The sequence below is a fragment of the Podarcis tiliguerta genome, assembly GCF_965153285.1.
Source record: "Podarcis tiliguerta genome assembly, chromosome: 12".
Classification (NCBI taxonomy): Eukaryota; Metazoa; Chordata; class Lepidosauria; order Squamata; family Lacertidae; genus Podarcis; species Podarcis tiliguerta.
In genome coordinates, this window is record NC_139545.1 from 36,540,214 (window position 1) to 36,562,602 (window position 22,389).

Sequence of the window (22,389 nt, forward strand, 5' to 3'; positions counted from 1 at the left end):
CAGCACTTCTGCGCATAGTGCAATTTAGTGCTTCTGCGCGAGTGCCGAAACCCGGAAGAAACCTATTCTGGTAGTTCCGGGTTCAGCGCAGTGCACAACCCGAAAACACGTAACCTGAAGCGTCTGTAAGCCAAGGTATCACGGTACTATAAACTTCTAACTTTCTCTCTCTGTAATCTTGGTTTAATGTTTAGTTGCCTCTCTTGTATGTGGACTAGTTGTCATCTGATTTCAAAGCTAATGTGGTGGTTCAGTTCTTAGGATAAAAACGTAAAGGTGGTCTCAATTTATTGGTTATACACCCTGACTTATGAAGACACAAATTTGGTAGATGACACCACTCAGCGGCTTCATGTGGATGTTAAAGAGAATTGTTTAGTTGGAAGGGACCACAAAGGTCACTAGTCCAACCCCCTGCAATGCAGGAAGCTTTCTGCCCAAGCTGTGGCTCAAATCCATGACTCTGAGATTAAGTGTCTCATGCTCTACCAACTGAGCAGTAGCTGTGTTCTATGTTAAAAATTGAGCACTACTAATACTTGTTTCTTCTTGATTCCCAATGTATTTCTTATCAATAAAAAATTCAGTGGCATGAGCAAATTTTTATTCTGAAAGTATGGCCCAGAGAAAAAAAAACTTTGAGAACCACTGCTCTAGAAGGTGGTGGATGGGAGATGATACTCAACCCCATGCAGTTTCCAGTGTGGAGTACTTTATAATATGATCATGGGACATCCAGAAAGTATAACACATACATATTATTTAGAAGCAGATTCTCAAACTTTATTACAATTTCTGACTTACTTCAGTGGGCCAGTAGAATTAAAGATTTCATTTCGGCTCAGTTCAGAAATCCCATTTCCGATGAAAACTTTGCTTCCGAGAAATTCTTTGGCCCCTCTTTTACACTTCCCTTCAATATCAGAGTATACTGAAACAGTATCTCCAGCTTTCATGACTAAGGAATGAAAGGGAGAACATTTCAGATAATATTTTATTTGGCACAAGAACTCACTAGGGACTTCAAGTAGGCCACATACTTGAGCCCCGACTATTTACAAGAATCTGTTCAGGTCAAGAGTAGCTCTGGAACAACTTCAGTAATGGCTATTCCGCATGCATACTTGGCAACTTCTTCTGTAACTTTTTAAAGCATCTAATGTACAAGGAAGCATAGTTAGGGACCACAGAGTCTGAGGCAGGGAATGAAATAGATGCAGTGGTAAATGTCTAGTTTCCTGGTGGGGAGATGGCTTGATTTTGTCCTTTCTTACCAAAACCATAGGACAGGATAATCAAGTTTGTTAGGAAATGCTTTTCTTAACAACTTCTTTAAATACTGATTACAGAACTTATAAACTTCCTGAACTAGACCATGACTCTCTTATAGTGCAAATCTGCCAATTTAGTAGTGGCATCTACGCTTTTACAGAATCTTTTAAAGAGAATTTCAGAACAAAGGATGGTAGGGAAATAAGACAATGGCTGCAACTTGCATTCAATCTTACATTCACAAACTACAGTTCTAAACAATCTAGTATTGGATATTTGAAAAGATATTAACACTTAAAAAGGGTAGCTGCTATCAACTACAAAGTATTATTTTCCATCAGTCTTACAAGATAAGGAAGCGTGGAGGGGGGGGTTACATACATTTTGAAGCAGATATGATTCCTGGAGCATAGACGTGTGCTCCTCGAAGCACCGCATTCCCACACTGTGCACCAACAATAACTTCATTTGTCAACTTTTGTACATCCTTTCTGCTGGGGGCAGAGGAAGGAGAAAGTTAAGAAAAACCAATCAGCACAATTATAATTCACATCTGCTGTTCTCTGCTGCCTTTCTAATACTACTACTGTCCACCTTTTCGGTGAGTTGCAGTACCTGCTGCAGCCGTAGAGTTAGTTGGGCCAAGCTGGATTGCATTGCAAGGAAGGCTGAAATCCTAACTCCACTTTTCAGGAAGACACACCAATGAATTTGATGTGATTTACCTCCGAGCAGGCATGGAGCTCATCAAGACTTCCTTTTGCGGCACAGGTCCATGCTTCAAAGCTCCGTGTCCAAGCACTATAACAAAAAAACCCCCCAAAAAACCCAACCCGCTGAATCAGAGCAAACAGCAATACATGGAGAACCAAAATCACTGCTTGTTCTGATTCAGTGTTATGGAGTGGGTTTTCCTGGGGAAAGTGGCAGTGCTTGGATGTAGGAGTTTTAAAGCATGGACCTGTGCCTAGAGAAGGAGGGGCAAAAGGTAAATGTGGATGAGCCCATGGTTAGGCTTCTGCTGCAAAACATTATCAATTTTACAATGACCAATATGCCAGTTCTAAATATTTGCTCTGGCACATATGTTTTCATGCTCCAAATCAGTCTATGACCCATCAGAAGATGAAATACAGATAAACTCCATTAACATTAAAATTCTAAAATATACAGACCTGGGCCCAATAACAGGAATAAGTAAGATGTCAGGAAGTTTTGGATGCCGAAGAACTGGAACAGTAAGACTTGTGTACTGCTACATATGGAAGAAGAAAAAAGTATATTTCTTAGTTTTGGTTAATGAAAAGGACCTGAGTGTTTTATAGCCATTTTATTCATTGACATTATTTATTTATCATTATTTACTTACTAGGTTTCTTACCATCCTTCAACATGTTGTTTCAGGGCAAGTTAAACAATTTAAAACAGTTTTCTAAAAAAATAATAATATTACAGTAATATTTCCATGAGACAGAAATGTTTAAGGTCACAATACATTATGGACTCTTTAATATAGCCATAGTGCTAATGAATCAAGATAGTTACAGCAGTGATGGACTTTACTTCAAAATTCAAAAATGACGGCCAAATACAGAGTTATCGTTTTTAGCTACTCTTCCTTATACAGGTATGACCAACCCATCCATTTCTATTATTATTAGTGACTACAGAAAAAGTGTGCTGCCTTGCATCTTCGTTCATGGGTGCACTTAGAAACTAGCACAGATCCAAATCAAACACAGAGAAAAAGAAAAACCTGCAGACTGAACGTGAAGGAAATCATGTTTGCATTTCCCCCCCACCCCTTAATTTGCTGCTTCCCTGCATGAAAAGCTCCCTGCTCATTAAAAGCTGGCATGGCAAGAAAAGGTTTAGCATGGGCTCCATACTAATGTGACCCTGCTCTTGCCATGCATAAGCTGCCTCTAAATTCCAAACAATCAAGCTACTTATTTGCAGGAGGGCAGGGGGCACTTGGATCTTCCTAGGCAGGAAAAAATATTACAGCATTTCATAATGTCCTGCTACACAGATCTACTAATGTGAATCTAAGTTGCACCACTTTTAGTGAATTAACTGATGCAAGACAAGTAGTAAGGAGACACTACACAGACCTTGTGGATCTCTTCAGAAAGCAGACCTCTTACATCTTCCACAGATGCCAGGTGGGTGTTCACTCGAACAGTTGTGAAAGCTGGTGGATGGGATAAATTATTTAACAGAGATTCATATTTCCGTTCGGCTTCCACTGCACCCAAAGCAGTTAGGAGCTTAAAAAAAGAGAAGAAAATACATTAGATCAGCAAAAATAGTGGCTTATACTATAATCCCAGGAGTACAGAATTGTTGATTCAAACTCAAGGCACAAGCCAATTAAGCCACGGTATATCAGGATTGGATAGAATCACACTAAACTATGGTTTAGATAGGTGTGAGTAAGTCTAGCCTCTTCCCAGGTGTATACACTCTGCCCCCCTTACCCTCTCAAAGTGGTAGAAGTTCAGAAATGTCCACTTTTAACTATGGTTACTGTGGTTAACATTAAATACAGTTGGTTTAACTAAGCAAGCTTCAGAAACCATGGTTTGAAGTTTGCTTGTTTAGAACCAACCAGAATTAGTGTTAATCACAATTTGTTGGTATGTATGGATGACATGACAATCTGTGGTTAACCAAAAGCAGAAGCAGAAGCCTCCAAACTCCTCCCCTCTGTCATGTTGGAAGAGGAAAGGGTATGCAAGCCTAGGAGGACACTTGACTTGTTCACGTACTGCTTAACAAAAATTAAACATGATACCTCTTACAGGCTGCATTAGGGTAAGACAGCCATCCTAAACATGCGTACTAAGATAAAAGTAAATCCATGGAGAATTAGCTATAAATTAAAATACACAGTCTTAACCAACTGATGAGCAACAGCCTAAATGGGGAAGAATTTAAGGGCTGGGAATAAGCAAACATGATTATCTTCAGTTTTGTTCAAAAAATCTATTTTGTTAAGATTGTTACCCACCACGATCTTCTGTGGATGGGATGAATAATTTAAAAAAGCATTTATTGTGATTTTTTTTATTATTTTTTTTTGCCAAAAAGATTAACCAAACTTCCCTTTGTGCTGGACTGGGAGGGTGGATTCAGCAGAAGTATACCTCCACTCAGCCCTGCCAGTCTCTGCCTGCAGAGTGGGATGCTCTCTCCCTTCTGTCCACAAAATGTGAAGGAAAATGTAAGTGCCACCAACAGAATCTCTGCCAGTGGACAGTCCTCAAATGGGGAATTCCAGGGAGGGCCTGAGCTGACCTAGGATCTACTAGATACCAAACCAGCCCAACTGTCATCACGGTAATCCACCTGCTGCCTCTACCCACATTGCATTCTAGCTGGCATGTGCAACAGGGCTCCATCAGTGGCTCTGTTAAGCTCTGTCAAACAGTGGCGGGGGTCAGGAATCCACCCCAAATCTTTTAACTCGGACATACCAAAATAAGAGAGAAAGTGTGCCTCATTAAATTTAAAAAAATAAATAAATGACAGATCTCATCTGAGCAGCTACCTTAGCTGGAACTAAGTATTCCTGACAGCAGCCATCACACACACATTTGTGTACCTCTTCCAAACATCTCCTTCCTTGGACTCGCTTTACGGTATTTACCTCATCGTTTTTAAATGTAGCCCTCAGGTACTCTTCAACCTTTGCCCTCAATGAGATTTTGGGGAAAACAGACATAGTCTTTACTGTCTCCTATTATTTTTGGAACACATCTGGAGAAAGAAAATCATTTTCACATGAACAATTCAAAACGAAACAAATTCAGATTAAAAAGCTTCTTTTATAATCTTTTTCTCCTTCATTGTCATAGAATATGGAAAAAAATGTAGGCAAGACATAAGCTGACATCGTCAATTCACCAGCTTTAACATTCAGCCAAACAGTGCCATTCCCAAAGTGAATGATGGCTTATAGCAGTAATAAGCTGCATTTTGTCTGCTATACGTTGCATCTGGTTGTATCATAAATTATGTAATGTAATTATTATTGAAGCAATAATTTAATATTCTATGAGAATGAGTGGCACTAAGTAAGCTAAACGGTCCTGTACAACAGTTAGTGTGAAGGAAGCATGAGGAACAAGGCCAAGATTCCAAGCCCATTTTTTAAAATGGCCTGCCAATAATCTTATCATTGCATCCATCTTTTCCCATCTTCAATTGGCATGGAAATACTCGGGGGGCCAGACTCGTCCAGGAGTGGGCAGTTACTAATCGCGAACTTCTTCGGCTGTGTTCACACTTCCATTTACTGTAGCGCTCTCGCTGTATTTAAAGTGCTGGATTTTTCACCTGTTTTTCACATGACATTACCCAAAACGCCTAGACACCCTGCACTTTACTGGGAAATACCGCTGCTCGATTTGCTTCACGCAAATTTGAGCCCCTAATTCGCCTCTAGTCGGTGCAAAACAGGCGTGGCGACATTATAATCCGACTTGAAACGGGGGGGGGGGGCTTTGGAGTACATGTCAAATTCGGTCCCGTGTCTACTTCGCCTCACACCTCTTTCCACCCGTTTTAAAAGGGGTGTGCGTGTGTCCTCGAGGGAGGCCATTTGCAAAGGGCTCCCCTTTCCCCTCAGGAGCCGAAAAACACAGCCAGCCTCCGTCGCGGCTGCCTCGGACGGGGCGCCATCTGCTGCCGGGCGCCGAGAACGACCCCGGCGGGGATTGAATACCGGGACGTGGCTTCCCCTCTTCTCCCCGGGCTGGGGCTGAGGCACCGGGGTCCCCCACCCCGGGGTCCCCCACCCCGGGGGCCCTCATGGCTGTCGCCCTCCCGCGCCCCTTTGCCTACCCCAGCGCCCGAGCAATGCCGCGCCCAGTCCCTGCCTTCGGCCTCCCTCCTGCCCTCATCCGGGGAGGCGATAGGAAATGCCGCCCCGTCCTAGCCCAGCCCCGCCTCCCTCCCTCTACCTGGGGAGGGGGGCACCCCCAGAGCACGAAACTGAAGTTCTTTCGGGTTCCTCGGGAGTAAGCTCCGTTCAGGGCAATGGAGCTTTCGCTCCAGAACGTGGGCGTCCACGGGGAGGACGTGGTTACCAGGCGGGGAGGGGAACGAGGGAGGCAGTAGCCAAAGACTTGCAAGTATTGCGGGGTTAGGAGTCCCCCCCCCGCAAAAAAACACCTTTAGTGCCCATAAAAGAGGGGTGCTTTTCATTTCAACTCCCCACCCCAACTCACAATTTGAGGGTGTGCATTGTTTAGGCCAGTTGTTATTTAGCTGCCAGGGGCATGCACTCTGCATATGCTCAGAGCCCTATTGAATGAGCTGTTGCAGCGAACCCGTAGCTGCCCTTGACACACATGGTGCTTCCCGCCCCAGCTGCTTATCATTTCCTCCCAGGATGGTACTTGAGCCTTTGTCACAGGAGGGCTGTGTGCCCCCTGTCAGTGACCTGTCCAGGAAGCTGCATTGCGAGGTGTGGTGGAAAGCCTGCCGGTGGCAGCTCGTGAGAGGTAGTAGTTGACTTATCTCAGCAGCAACCATTTTAGTCAAGGGTCAAAGCTTAGAAGAGTTATAGTCAACATCTGGAGGGCTACAGATTTCCCAGCCTAAAGGCTCTCTTTCAGTGATTGTGAACTGTATGAAGGGTTTCAAGCCCCTACCTGAAAGGGGTGTGTGTGCTGTGGTGTTCATTGCATGTTATGTGTGATGATGCTGGGAGCATGGCACCACTGAGAGCTGGGGTGGGGAGTTGAAATGAAAGCACTGTCACTGGTATAATCTCTGGCCAGTGGGCTATGACAGTATATCTAGAGGAAATGTGGATCTGTGCCATTTTTAGGGGGGGGGGGGGTTGATAGTGTGTTTTCCAGCTCCACTCACTCCACCTGGGCTGAGCATGTATTATCAACATAGTTGCAGCATATTTCTGCCTTCTCTCCAGACCTAATGAATATACATGGATTCAAAATATTTTACATCAAATAGCAAAACATTCAAAAACCAAAATAACCAAGAAGCTCATAATAGCTACTAAAGGTAAAAAGGTAAAGGTAAAGGGACCCCTGACCATTAGGTCTAGTCGTGACCAATTCTGGGGTTGCGGCGCTCATCTCGCTTTATTTCTCTGTATATGGCATTTATTAACATGACAAAGGCCTTTGACACTGTAAATCGCAATGCCCTGTGGACTGCCCTCTTGAAAATCAGCTGCCCAGCTAAATTTGTGAACATCCTTCAGCTCCTCCATGATAAAATGACAGCAACAATCGCAAATAACAATGGCTCTCAAAGTGATTCATTCAGTGGGATCAGGTGTTATACAGGGTTGTGTTATTGCCCCAACTCTTATTTTCATCACCATGATCCTACACTTTGTCGAAAGGAAACTCTCCACTGGAGTAGAAATCAAATCTAACAGATGGAAAGCTCTTTAATCTGAGTAGGCTGAAAGCAAAGAGTAAAGCTACCATAACTTCCAACATAAGAGATTCAGTATGCTGATGACAATGTGTGTACACACTGAGAGGATGACCTCCAAGCCATCCTAAATATCTTCGCAGAAGCTAACGAAAGGTTTGGCCTATCACTCAACATCCAAAAAACCAAAGTACTGCACCAACTAGCACAAAAAAACCCCTCTGCAGCACCACAAATCCAACTCAATTGTGTAATGTTGGAAAGGGTCGATCACTTCTCCTACCTGGGCAGTTATCTTTCCACAACGGCCAAATGATGCCAAAATCCAGCCTCGCCTGAGCTCTGCAAGTGCAGCTTTCTGCAGTGTTTCAGGACCAGCACATTCACAGGGAAAGCAAAATGCTTGTTTACAAAGCCATTGTACTACAACCTTACTGTATGCTTGTGAAACATGAACCACGTATAAACGCCATCTCCAACTCAAAGGATTCCATCAACAGTGTCTTCGAAAAATGTTACATATCACTTTGGAAGACAGTAGAACTAATGCCAGTGTACTGGAAGAAGCAAAGATCACCAGTGTCAAAGCAATGATTCTACAACATCAACTTTGTGGGACTGGTTATGTTGTCTGGATGCCTGATTATCGTTTTCCAAAGCAACTACTCTATTCTGAACTTAAAAATGGAAAGTGTAATGCTGGTGGTCAACAAAAGAGGTTTAAAAGCTCTCTCAAGGCAAATCTTTAAAAATGTAGTATAAACACAGACAATTGGGAATCAATGGCCTGCTCCAACTGGAGAACAGCCTTTACCAAAGGTGTCATGAGCTTTGAAGATGCTCAAACTCAGGATGAAAGGGATAAACATGTTAAGAGGAAGGCATGTTTGGCAAACTGTCATCGTGATCAACTCCCACCAAGAAACCTATGTCCCCACTGTGGAAGTACATGTGAATCCAGAATTGGTCTCCACAATCACTTACAGGGTGAGTGTTAAGACTGTGTTCATGGAAGACAATCTAACGTGGCAACGAGTGATCACCAGAGAAGATGAATCCCAGGGTAATGGCCCTATGGCACAATCCCATGCACATTTACTTGAGAGTAAAACCCACTGAACACAGTGGAATTTACTTGCAAATAAACATGCATAAACTTTTGCTGACAACAATATTGATAATCTATATAGTTATTACACTTGTTAATGCCTCTGTAATCATCCTGATTCTATTAACACTTGGTGAAGAGAGAAATAATCACATTTCCCTTCTACTATAAGCTTTCTGGGGTCATTCTTAAATGGTTGGCAAGGAAAAATAGGTTAAAAAGATACTTCCTGAATGCTAAGATCCAAGTTTGAGGCCAAGTGCTCTTTGATGAGATTTAAAATCACAAAAGCATACAGCAAAGTAAAGCGTTGAAATAAACCCATTTAAAATATGCCCTTGTGAGTTCCTTCCAACGTTTCCCTTTTCCCTCAGCATAGAAAAATCTACACATTTAGGAATGGTTTACTTACAAACTCTCCAAAGGTCAGGTTCATGTGATTTCCCATACATCAGTCAGAAAACACAGGCAGTACAACTTGGCTCAGTGACAGTGGTGAATGTTCCTAAATTATTGGTACAGGAACACAACAATGGCTTGTAAGAGCCATGCAGCTAAGATGTAGCAACTACCTCAGCCTCTTCATACACTAAGTTTCTCTGGTAGACAGAAGGCAAACAAAGGCACTGATTACCCCCCACCCAAGGTGAGGAGTGACCTAGCTAAGCTTGGCAGGGCAGCTTACTCTATGGCATTAACCCCTTCATGCATTAGTTAAACTTAACCATGTTAGTTATATGAGGCTTGTTATCCCATAATTCTCTAATTGCAGATTGATTATTGTCTACATGTGTACTTAGAAGCAAGTTGCACTATAAAAGCTCAAATGTCTTTCTCCGAAGAATGCCAATTATTAGGACCTAGCAGACTCTGTTAAACCTTATTACTACTGTTGCTTCAGGATCTTGGCTACCTACACCTTTTCTACATAATCAAATATGCTGACTTCAAAATGCTGAGTTGGGCGTGGCGTGGGCAGGGGAGTTTACTTGCACAACTGAGCCCTTGTGGAGACTCAGTAGTTTACAATCCGAACTTTAAAAAATAATAATGAAAATAGCCTTTGACCGCCACTATTCTCCATGCGAGTATCTTCGCATTTCTGTGGTGATACTCCTGTAATAATCTGTATCGGAAGTCAGAAGTGAAAATCTACTTTAAGCCACGGCTGCGCGATATTTGTATCATTCCATATATAAAAATCTAACTCCGTGTGGAAAAAACCGGCTGTCCCTGTCAGGAACCTTCTGAAAGAGGGAAACTATTCACCACGGGCGTGGGAAAAGAACGCCTCCCTCACGTCCGGAGCGGAGGATGACGTCGCTCTCGCGGCCCCGCCCTGCCCCTTCCTCGTCCAAAGGGAAGCGGCGCAAGACCGCAACGATACTAGTCACTTTCGGCGCCTTGTTGAACCAACGCCAACAGAAAAGGCTCGGCTCTCCCGCCCCTCATATGGCGCCGCTCGAAAGAAAACAGGAAATGAGGCTTCGGCACGTAATGTCCGGGCGGGCGTATCAGCTTTCACCGTTTTTTGAGCAGGAGCAGTTGAAATCAATAACCACGACTAAGTCACGCCCATTCCCTGCTCTGAGCAAAAAAAACCACACCCCACCCCGCCCCACACTCTGTAGGTCAAGGGAGGGTGCGCGTGAGGGGGAAACCGCCCCCCCAATCCCAGTTTCGGCCTTTCGTCAGCGGCAGTCGTAGAACGTGCGTCGTTCCTGCGGACGCGGTGACGTCAGCGCGCCTTGCGGAAGGGCTCTCGCGCCGCTGCCGTGGTCGAGAACAGGAGAGGGGGCGGGGCGGGACTTAGGCGCCTCCCACTTTATCCGCCGCGTTGGCCACGAGAAGAAAGAACCGACGGAAAGGAGAGAAGGCGCTCGTCAGCAGCAGAAGCAGCAGCGGCGGCGACGGAAGAGGAGGTCGGCGGTTTCTGCTGGCCAAGTCGGGATGGGCTTGATATTTGCCAAGCTGTGGAGCCTTTTCTGTAACCAGGGTGAGTAGAGCGGGGCGGCGGCTGGGGCTGGAGGGGCACCTGCGCCGCCGCTACCGGGGCTGCTGCTTTTGCTGCTCAGTGTGGCATTTTTGCTGGGAGGGTTTCGTCTCGGCGCGGGGGAGGGGGTGTTTCCCAGGCTGCTCTTTAACGGGGGTGGGGAGCTCGGATGAGAGAGGGCAGCAATACCGCAGAGGAAGGGAGAGGGTCGTGATCGTGAAGAGACCTGGGGAGATATCTCAGTTGTGTCTGTAACAATTAGGGCTTTGCATTGGGTGGGAAGCGGGGTATTTATTGAGCCCTTTATCCCAAGGAAGGAGGGGGCATCGTGCATGGTTCCCTTCCCCTACCCACCCATCGTATGCTCACAAGAGCCCCTGGAGGTAGCTGAGGCCGAGAAGGAAGAAGGGTATGACTGGCCACTCGGGGTCCTTTTTGCCGGGACTTGAACTTGGGTCCCCCCCCCCCCCAGTCTTGGATCTCCCATGTTACGGAGGTGTACGAAAAAGGCAAGAGTGGCGTTGGGAGAGGGGACGGTTTTTATTTATTTTGACAGGGTGGAGTAACAATAGGGTAAATACAGTAATATGGGGGAAATAGTGGGCTGAGAAAGGAAGGGACTGTGAAAAGTTAATACAGTAAAGTTGGGAAATTAGGGGAGAGGAGGCCACTTGCTGTGAGTAGGAGCATCCTGTCTGTTTGACCAAAGGTGTTTTAATATAAACAGGGCAACAAGGACTGGTTTTGAGTCAGTGGGAAGGTGAGCTGGAGAAATAGGTATGATGAATAACAAGGGTGAATAATGGGGAGGCCAGGAAGTCAATTAGCCTGTGGATTGTAAGATGCTAAGTGCCAGCACATTTCAACCAAGTTCAACTGGTAGTATACAGAACCTGTGAACAAGAATGTGGCAAAAACTTAAAGTTGGAGTTTGGGTTTCCCCCCCAAAATGTAGAGAAATTCCATTGAGTTCCTCAGCCTTGGCTGTTGGTAAAATGCTGTTCAGGAAGCAATAAATTTGTGTTAAAATGTTGCAATGTCTGTAACAACTTAGGAACCACCTTCTTTCATTTTTCTTTTGTGTTTCTTGAGAAAACACCCTGAATGCATTTGCAGAGAACAGTCATATTGCCAGCTGATTGTTTTTCCTTTTCTCTGTTCAAATTTGCAAGACGTATATGCTTTTGTCTAATCTTACTTTAAAAGCTTTGCCCGCAAAATAAATGCATCTGTGTTCTCCAAGGCATGGTGGTTACTGTTTTTATACAACAGCAATCTGTTTTAATTTTAAAAACTCCAGCAATGCAGCATCTGCCTTGCAATCTTTAAGCTAAAATAGCATGCCAGATATATACATGAAGAAGCCATTCTGATGTCGTTCCTAAGGTGTGGGGGTGCCATGCAAAGCTGCCTTAGTGCATTCCTTTCTTAATGGAATACCTGTTAACATTTTATGAGGCATAATCAATAACTCCACTACCTTGAAGGTACTGAACAAAGAATTCACACAAACCTACATTGTTTTAATTACATGGTGCTGATATTGGACCTCTGAGCTAAAGAAACTAACAGTGGCTTCATGTAACGAGATTGATGCAACAGCTATCATGCAAGATTTGCTCATCCCATGGATGTGTGCAAAACCTCTTGCCATAATAATAATAATAATAATTTATTATTTATACCCTGCCCATCTGGCTGGGCTTCCCCAGCCACTTTGGGCGGCTTCCAAAAGAATATTATAATACTGTGATACATCAAACATTAAAAGCTTCCGTAAACAGGGCTGCCTTCAGATGTCTTCTAAAAGTCTGGTAGTTGTTGTTCTCTTTGACATCTGGTGGGAGAGCGTTCCACAGGGAGGGCGCCACTACCGAGAAGGCCCTTTGCCTGGTGCCCTGTAATTTAGTGGTTGGCCACCAGTGTGTGATGAACTTCATGAGGTGTTTTCTCACTTAAGACCTGCTGCTTGGATTTGCCACCATGTAGAAACACTCAGCTTCCATATGCAGACCTAATGTCCGCACCACTCTTAAACTACTGCCAAAAACAATACCTGCTTGGCAGTAGTTTATTCTGTAATGGCTTAATTGAAAGACTGGTAAGAATAGCAGAAATGGTGTGGAGAGCGACAGTGGTAGGTTGTCTTAGCAATGATACATCTTTGCTGCATTGGGGAAAGAGGGAAGACCACTGAGCTTGATAGCTCACAATCTTACCTTTATCATGGGCTGCTGAGACTTGGAAAGGTAGGCTTCCAAGGAGCTAGTCTTCACTCTTTATTTGCCAGCTTTGTCTTGGTTGGTAATGAGCTCATGGGCTTCTAAGTAATTCATACTTGCTTTTCAATGACACCTGTTGGCTTTGGAAAACAGCCATAGAGGCATCATTGTTGTTTTCTATCCTAGATACATCTTCCAGTCTTTGTGGGGAGGGAGATGTTCAACATGTTTGGATTAACAAGGATGGGGCGGGGGCTCAGATCTAGTCACAAAACACAGCAAAATTAATCTATGGTGAGACAGAAAAGACTTGTGGGGTGGGATTGGGTTCTTGAAAATATGGGTAGAGGTTGTCTTACCTAGTTGTATATGGGAAATGCTTATTGATAGCTATCCAGATGGTCATATGAACTGCTACACCGAGAAAAATCTAGAAGCATCATTATATTACACTTTCATATCATCTATGGTATGTGATAACCTCAAGTTTACAGCAGCTTACAATTGTTCACTATTATGTATTGTAGAACACAAAGTAATAATTGTGGGCCTTGACAATGCTGGAAAGACCACCATTCTATACCAGTTGTAAGTATTTTAACAAGATAACATTCATTCCTTCAGATGTGATACTGTTCACAATTCAACCAACACTTGGAGCAGGGTTTTTAAGCATAACGAGAACTTGGGACAGCCTGTCTGTCAAAATATTTTAAATTATCCAGCTTCAAAGGTCTAGGAATCCTGTTGTCTTTGAAGCTTGAGTTTTTTTCAGACTTGAGGAGATACATGGAAGCTTTCCTATGATCTTCCAGTATGTCAGACTCGCTAATTATGACTCATTCATAAATGCAGAGAGTTCATCAGCCATCAGTCAGCCCAGCTATTCCCATTGGTGGAAGGATAAAATCTTATGGCTGACCTATCACCTACTTGGGTTACAGTATAATGTGGGCAATACAATGTTGCTTGAAAGTATTACTTCACTATAGTGCAGTAGCTATTATAACTGTCAGAGGCTGTGGCTATAAAACTGGCAAACAGGTAATTGGCTGATACTGCTTACAGGAAGATATAGATAAGCTCTGAAAAGGGAGAAAAACCATTTTGGTAGAATCTTGCTAGTTATTAAATAGCTTTGCTAATCTTGTTACATATAGAATGCTTTGCATTATGTAACTCTAAGCAGGGTGGATAAAAATCAATGATTTTTTTATTTAAATCATTTTTTAAAAAAAGTTGATTTAATTTTTAAAAATTGCTTTTGGAGGAAAAATCTTTCTATTTAAGTTACATTATAGTCCAAAGGCTATTCATCAGGAAATAAGGATTTGTTTAAGTTTTTCATGTGTGCTAAAACTCAGTCTAAGATTTTTTTTAAAAAGTTTAACCACATCAGTTAAAAACCACGGATACATATGCTATAATGTCATTGTTTTAGTTAAATAAATTGTTACTAAGGAAATGATTATTTTTCTCCTTCCAATAAAGTACAGCAGAATAGTTGTCCAAATATAAACAGCTAACTTATTAAACCTCACAGTAATTATTGGTCTATGTATTTCTAATAGTATAAATCAGTAATTTTTGATATAACTGTAAAAACTACTCTGAAAATTTATTATTCCAAAAATGAAACCCTTATCTGGTTGTAAATATTAAGATTATACCAGCAAGAATGAGTCTTTCTGTAAAAAAATAATAATGATTTAAATCATGATTTAAATCGATTTGATTTAAATTAAATCCACCCTGACTCTAAGGGTGCATTATAGAATGCAATATATAATTGCTTACCATCTTACTGAAGGAACAGTTAACTTCCTCTACATGGTTGTGCCCAAGGATATACAACCATCTTAAAAAAAGGTAAGGTTGTTAACACAGTTAGCTGGCAGCTCTCTTTGATCACAGATATACCTATTCATGATGAGAGGCAGCTGTGAGCTCACTACCTGCCTTCCAGATCATCGGAATCTGCTTAAACTGTTACAAGCACACACCTGTGATCATATGGAAGAATTTCACGAAAACCTAAAAGCTTTTTCTCAAGAGCTTAAATTTAAGTAAAAATAAAATTGAGCATTTTCAGATAAATTCTGATTGAGCTATTTTCTGTACAATCTTCTTTTAATCCAAAGACAGGAATTGTTCTATGATGGCATATTTCTGTATGGATGACCTTGATAAACATGCAACTTTTTCATCCCCTTTAGCCTAATGAATGAGGTGGTTCACACATCTCCCACTATAGGAAGCAATGTTGAAGAAATAGTAGTTAAAAACACCCATTTCCTCATGTGGGATATTGGAGGACAAGAGTCTTTAAGATCGTCCTGGAATACCTATTATTCAAATACAGAGGTATGTTGATGCTGTTCTTAATTTAGGCAACCCAAAAGACCCAGGACTGTGCAGGCAAATGTGTGTGACAATTTCCTGAGGGTTCCGTCCACCTTGGCCCACAAGGCTTAATGCAAGATCCGAGAGAGAGGAAGGGAAGTAGCTGAGGAGAAAGCAGTAGAAAAGTTTTTTTGTATTAAACCTCTGAAAGGCTTTTCAGACCATAGGAAGTGCTCCCCCTTCCTTGGCACACCATAAGAATGAGCTCTTGATGTTGATCTCTGGTAAATATGAATGACGGGGTGGAACTGGGAAGCATTCCTGACTCTTTCTAGTGTGCCTGTGTGGAAGCAACGAGGAAGCAACACTGCTCTTGTTGCTATTGTCACCTAGTTTTATTGAGCTCACTTTCCCTGCCTTGTACTGCCTCAGATAGCAGTAGGAAATTAAAGAATGCTGTGTACAGAGGACTCCCCACTTACACAGGGGTTGTGTTTAGGCCCCCGCCCGCATAAGCAAAATATGTGTAAGTAGGGAGCTTGAAAGTTTTTTTTTTTTTTTTGAGTGGCTGTGTTTCCCCTCCCCCTTTTGTTTGGAAGGGTAGGAGCCAAGCAAGAGCGATCTAAGGGGCAGCAGATACTCCCTTTCTCCCCCCCCCCCTCACCCTCAGTCTCACCAGGAAAGGCAGAGAAGCCGCACAGCTGAGCCCACTGCAGGGAACGGCTTCCTGCCCATCAGCTGTTGAGCGGGGTGGCGCAGCAGCAGAGAGGGCTCCTGCATGCCATTTTGGGTTCAGCGCTGGAGCCTGTAAGCTTTTACAGAAACCTTTTTTGCTATCCACTTTGGAAGCAGAAGATGTCCCCCACCCCACACAGAAAAGTACCCACAAGCTCTGTGACCTCAGAGAGGCTGGAAAAGTCGTGCAAGCGAGACCTGCTGCAAAGCGTCTTCCCTGCCTCTCAGCTGATGAGCGTGGTAGCGCAGCAACAGCAGGGGCCCCTTTTCAAGCCAGACAGCAGGGGCCCCTTTTCAAGCATGCCTTTTTCAAGCCAGCGTTGGAGTCCTGCTCCTTCATGATCTAAAATAAAAATCCCTCTTCAGGCTCTAGGGAGGGTCTCCTCGCAAACCACGAGGACTCTCCAGCTCTCTCTCACCCTTTCCATGTTTGAATCACAACATTTATTTATTTCCCAGTGATTATGCACAAGTTGAACACATGTGTGCCTGTATAGCCATTTTGTTTGAAACACAAATGTATCATTTCATTCAGTCCTACCTTACTTAGAAACATGGTGGTTACTTTTAGCTTTTTGTCCACCTTTTCCTCTTTCTTTCCACAGTTTATTATCCTTGTAGTGGACAGCATTGACCGAGAGAGACTATCTATCATAAAAGAAGAACTATACAGAATGTTGGCACATGAGGTACAATATTCTATATTCTGTGTGTGTATTCTAAGAATACAGACAGTGGTTGGGACACGAAGCATTGCCCAAAATATTACACAACTGGAAATTGGCAGAGCACCATTTTTTGCTACATCCCATACAGTGTGAAAGATTTCTTGCCCCTCTGGAGCAGTTTTTCAAGAAATGCAGGTGGCTGCAGTAGATAGTGGAGAGGGGGTTGGCAGAGAAGAAGGTGGGGGTGTGTGTGTTCTTCCCTTATGTAAGTTTAGTGCCTTTTGCTTTCAAAGCGGCATATCGGGATCCAAGCTATTCTTTAAAAAATTAGCCACAAAAATAAAAAGCATTAGTTAATCTCCACAATCCTACACATGTCTAGTAGGCTTTTGAGTTCAGTGAGACTTCTACCCAGGAAATTGGGCACAGGATTGCACCCTAATTGATTTTTTTTTTAAAGTCTAGTACTTGTCTCCATATACATCGTAATGAATTCTGATTTGGTTGGCTTCAACCATATGTGTTGAGACTGGTGATAAGAGTTGATGCTTTGGAAGGGGAAGTGTAGCAGGAACAAATCTACAACCTATGCTTGTGGAGTTGGCAGAATTGCAATAAAGCAACCTTAAATATAGTGGAAAATATCTATTTTTGCTTTCTTTCTTTTAAAAAATCAGGGATTATGTAGCTGGTAGGGCCATGGAAACATAAATTTTCTAAATACACGTCATTTACAGGATTTGCGGAAAGCTGCAGTTCTCATCTTTGCAAATAAGCAAGATATGAAAGGCTGTATGTCGGCAGCTGAAATTTCCAAGTACCTCACCCTTAGTTCCATAAAGGATCACCCATGGCACATTCAATCCTGTTGTGCGCTAACGGGAGAAGGGTAAGTAGTCATAGTGTTATATAAATGCTTGTGTACAGAAAGTGGCAACTTGTCGGAAAGTATTCACGCTCGACAGGAAGCCATGGGTTAGCACAGGAATACCCAATGTGCTGCGCTCCAAAAGTGTGAAAGCTAGAATGAGCCCAAGCAAAACCTCAGGCTCATGTGCCCCTCCTCCTGATCTCCAAAAATCAGACACACAGCTCCCACCCCATCACAAATAGAAGTGTCTTCCACTTGTGCAACCATCCCTTTGGATTAAATGCAATATTGGGGTGGATTCCGTGCTACAGTTCCCATGCAATATCACCTGCTTGCTGTGCCATAAACTTCAATCCCTCAAAGTATTCCCAGATAGCTTTCAGAAAGACCTTCAATTACGAAGGTGCATTTGAACACACAATTTGTCGTAATAATAGAAGTGTATGTTTTTTTCCAGCAGCACGCTCACATTTATTTGATTCAAAATATTTTATTTTTAAAAAAACGTTTTGTAAGATGGTTTTAATGCTTTGGTAACATTAAGTAGAGAAAAGGGAAATCTGTACAATTGGTGACACTTAGCATAGTGATTTTGCACCCTGTATGTTTATTATTAAGACTGGGGTTTTCTTCCCCTTTTTCAGATTGTGCCAAGGCCTGGAATGGATGACTTCCCGAATTGGAGTAAGATAACTTCTTTTCTGGAGTCAAAGTGACACTTGCCTATGGACAAACTCCTTTGCGGTACACTTGGCTGCTGAGGCAGCGACAAACTTAACTTAAAACTTCTGAAACCTCCACAAGCAACACTTGAATCAAGTGCAGCTGAACTTAAACTCAAAAGTATTTTTTAACATTTTTAAAATGCACTAATCTTGGATGGATGAACAAGTGGGACTATATGAAAGCTCTCCTATATAAGCTAAATGACTGCCTTGTAACAATTTGCCATTGAAAATGCTCCTTATTCTTGCTGCTTACAGTAATCGCCTCTAACATAGGTTGGTCTCCTTCCTTTCCTGTTTCTATGCTGCAACAATTAGCTTTAAGAATCCCAGGGTTATGGGTACTAAAGTCAACGTGATTCCAGTTGATCGGAGTTCAAATATTGATGCACACTACAGGAGTTCTCTAACATTGAAAGTTATTTATTTGCTGTTGTTGCCTTTTTGTTTATGTATTGCATTTTATGACTTGGTGAACATACACCTTTTTTAAAAGAAAAAAAACTTTAATTGACTGCTAAGTGTTTTATATATTCGGTTTACCTGAATTTTTTTGTTTATTTTTATTTTTGGTAAATCAGTGAATATGCTGCATGTTGGCAAGGAGGACAAATTGAGTGCATTGTGTTTTAGCAATGCTGGTTTGAATAGGGGAAAGTGTTCAAATAAGTGGAGGTATCTCTTCTCTAACAATATTGTCTCGTAACAGTATGTGAAAGCCAAACATTCAGCATTTGTATTTGTTATTTTCTGTATTACCCAACCTTCATCCTTAGGTGCCAAGGAGCATTGCAACAGTTTTAAACAAGACATTAAAACTGCTCACAATCACAAAAATAGGATGGGTCCTACAAAGTATACATCTCAGGGTGTCAAAGGCAGATAAAGAGTTATGTCTTCTGCCCAAAAAACGTATAGTGAAGGAAGGAGGGAATTTCACAACTTGGGGTCTGCCACAGTGGGTGTGCTTCTGTAGGCTAAGGCTCCACTGTATATCTTTGGGTGGTTGAAGTACGCCTCTGCCAATCTTAACATACAAGAGGATCTGTAGAGGAGGAGGTGGTCTTTCAGATATCTGGGCCTGAGTTGTTCAGAGCTTTAAACACTTAACATGAGCACCTTGAATTGGACCCGGAAACAAACTGGCAAACCAATGCAGCTGTTTTTAAGGTGCTGTGTGAAATCTAAATGGAACCTCAGCCAGCAATCTGGCTGCTGCATTTTGGGCATTGCAAGGATCTAGTCTGTAAGTCACTAGAACATGGAGTGCAGTGAAAAAGGGACTGTAGATGGCGAGCCCTTGCCACTGAGGCCTCCAGTAATGGGTCTGAATCCAGGAGAGCCCCCCCCCCCCGACTGTGGACCTGCTCCTTCCAAGCAAGTGCAATCCTTTGGAAAAGCCAAATTTTTCTGGGTATTCTGCTTGTCAGTGAAGTTCTACAATCCGATTCTGGATGATTGTGGCACATAAATCATTTATTTGAATTGTGTCTGTAAAGCATGCACACACCTTGAAATGTGAGGCCTAGCTACATTTCCGTTGGAGAGAATTAGAGCAAAAAGTACGCTTGAAAATAACTACTCTGTTGGCACAAATTGAACTAGTTTTTCTACAAAAAGCATTAACTAATACATTAAAGTGGTTTGCTTCGTCATCGTCCCCACACCAAGAAATCACTGTAAATTTTTCAGTAACAGTTTTCTGTGGTGTTTTTAAATACCATTTTGTCTGCCTTCTATAATGTCAATTGATTCCCCTCTCGGTTGTTTTCTGTCTTAAGGCAATGCTGGTAATGTATGTGATCTGACACTTAGCATTACGTGAAAGCTCTTGTGTTCAGTGCTTCCCTGAAATGGCAGACAACCTCAGAGGCTGCAGAACAGCTGCCCTTTGTGGCTTAACCTGTGTGTGGAGTGGGGTAGAAATACTGCATTGCAACTGGGGCTGAACTGAATTTCCATTGGGTCCATTTTCTCCCGGTGAAGGTGACATACTTTAGTGCACACAATTTTTTCTCTCCAACCCCCAACCGCCCCCCGGGCAAATGGTGTTCTGTAAGAAAAGAACACCTCACACTTTGGAATTGTGATCTCCCTCAGCAATTCAGTTTGAAAGCAATTGTTATTTGCCTCTGTTGTTGCAATGTGTAAGGGGTGAACCCTCATGTCATTTTTGCCTTCTTTCTGTTCAGCCGCAGCATGCCAAGCAACGGTACAGTCGCTTTCATCACTGGGCTTGTCAAAAAAACATGCAGAGAGAACTGGGCTTTTTTCTCTTAATGGTGTCAACTCCTTTGACTTGCACTGTCGAATATAGGCACATGTTCCTGTAAAATTAGATGTGCAATGTTATATTTGCTAAAGGCCACACACGGCAAGAGTTAGCGGTATAAGCTAAGCATCAAACTGAAGACCTTTGTTGGGATAAGATTAAGCTGCCTTATATGTGTGAAGCTCCTTGTTCCTGTAGCCCAGTATTGTTGACTTGGGTGGGGGTCTTTCTCATCACCTGCAACCTATTCCTTGTTTAAGCTGGAGATGCCTTGGGTTGAATTTAGGACCTTCTGCATGCAAAGCATGTATTCTGTTCAGCTATGGTTCCTCCCTGTGTACATTTTCATATCTATTGAAATATATTTAGAACTTTTTTCTTAGCATCTTAACAAATACATTTCAAATGAAGTCTATTTCTGATCTTAGTCCCTGGTCATTAAAAAAATTATTCAGGGATGTTTGTGCTAAATTGGAAGAGATTTTTCTTTACTGGTACTATCTGTCTTTTGGGAATACCATGATTTTTCCAATTTGCCCTGCCTTCTTCATCTTGGCTTTGCTCAAGAGCTGCACAGGAACTGTGAATTTACCATTAGGCAAGGAAGCATTCATTGTTTAATCTGTACTTATGATGCCACAGGGTTTGAAAAACATGGCCCTTTTTGTCCAGGATAATGTTTTGTCATTTGATCACTCACATGGAAGTGTGGTTTATCAATCTTGTACACTTTTTTTATAACAAATGATCAGCATGGTATTGCATTGTAATTATTTTGTTGGGGTGAATTAAAGTGCTTGGCTGTGTAAAGCAAGACTTATGTTTTTTACACTTACAAATACTGCTAGCAGTGAGTGCAATATTTACTCTGAAAAGGGCAAGAAAGGAAGTGGGGACTGATTGGCCAGTAAAAGAGCTCAGCTAGGGGGCATATGTACAGTAATTTTGCATGCATGTCAACTGGCTCTTTGGACTGGAACTGGTGCATCTATTTTTAACTTTGGTGTGTTGAAATTTGAATATTTCAACGGTGAAAAATTAGTTGCACCATTTGACTTGAAAAAAAGAACACAGAACCAGCATTAAGGGGGAAAACATGATGAGGGGGAGTGGAGATGAGTGCTCTAGCTGCACCGCACTGCAGCTGCCCTCCATGAATTGAAGAGATAACTTCTAAGAACATAAACACCTTGCTGGACCAGGCCAAGTCTAACATCCTGTTTGCACACTGGCTATGTGAAGCCTGCAAGCAGGATATGAGTGCAATAGTGTTCTCATATGGGAATATGTCTGATCTTTTAAAGACTATCCAAGTTTGGTGATTGTCCCTAACTCTTGTGGGAGTGGATTCCATAGAAACCTGCTCTATTCTGGTAGGGTCCCTGTGATTCCCACCCCCCATGATTATGCCTCCAACTTGTGAAGGGCAACTGCAGTGGTGGGTAGAAATAGCATACTAATCCTTACTCTTCGCCATCCCATGAGGGATTTAGAATGTCTGGCTAGGGCTGAAGTCGAGCAACAATGCCCTTGTGTGATAAAGAATTAGCCTACAGTGCTTAATTACCAAAGCTTCTCTTTAGAATACAAGCTTTTGTAGAAATGATGCTTAGCTTGTAAGCTGGACGATGTGACTTAGACCATTGGCCCACCTAACTCATTATTGTCTACACTGGCGGGTAATGGCTCTCCAGGGATTCAGATGAGGGCCATTCCCTGAAACCTTCTGCATGCAAACCAATACTCTACCACTGATGCTCTTC

General features: G+C 42.6%; 2 protein-coding genes across 24 annotated transcripts in view; one reads left to right on the plus strand and one right to left on the minus strand.

Annotated features, from left to right (window-relative positions):
• Positions 1-10,300, minus strand: part of NSUN6 (NOP2/Sun RNA methyltransferase 6) — a 34,358-nt gene extending 24,058 nt beyond the window's left edge. For 5 of the 22 annotated variants that reach the window (XR_014503628.1, XM_083405780.1, XM_083405779.1 and 2 more), the window contains exons 1-6: positions 6,121-6,234; positions 4,925-5,034; positions 3,387-3,542; positions 2,448-2,527; positions 1,654-1,766; positions 805-958 (exon numbers count right to left, since the gene is read on the minus strand). Coding sequence is in view for 20 of the 22 variants with exons in the window: in XM_083405780.1 (XP_083261906.1) it covers positions 805-958; positions 1,654-1,766; positions 2,448-2,527; positions 3,387-3,542; positions 4,925-4,999 (578 nt within the window). In the remaining 2 variants the exon portion in view is untranslated. Of the gene's footprint in view, positions 1-804; positions 959-1,653; positions 1,767-1,882; positions 2,074-2,447; positions 2,528-3,386; positions 3,543-4,924; positions 5,035-5,789; positions 6,235-7,972; positions 8,247-9,209; positions 9,942-10,066 lie in introns of those variants that run through there. The other 17 variants (XM_083405775.1, XM_083405791.1, XR_014503627.1 and 14 more) reach the window with 16 other exon arrangements.
• A 337-nt stretch (positions 10,301-10,637) lies between these two features.
• Positions 10,638-21,436, plus strand: ARL5B (ARF like GTPase 5B). 2 transcript variants are annotated; one of them, XM_083405845.1, is made up of 6 exons: positions 10,638-10,793; positions 13,540-13,646; positions 13,707-15,376; positions 16,696-16,779; positions 17,496-17,647; positions 18,274-21,436. In XM_083405845.1, exons 3-6 carry the CDS (start codon positions 15,233-15,235, stop codon positions 18,320-18,322), a joined length of 429 nt encoding a protein of 142 aa, XP_083261971.1. In that variant the 5' UTR covers positions 10,638-10,793; positions 13,540-13,646; positions 13,707-15,232; the 3' UTR covers positions 18,323-21,436. The 2 variants fall into 2 exon arrangements, with proteins under 2 accessions (XP_083261971.1, XP_083261970.1); XM_083405844.1 differs by having other exon boundaries at positions 10,655-10,793; positions 13,540-13,600; positions 15,229-15,376.
• Positions 21,437-22,389: the final 953 nt, after the last annotated feature.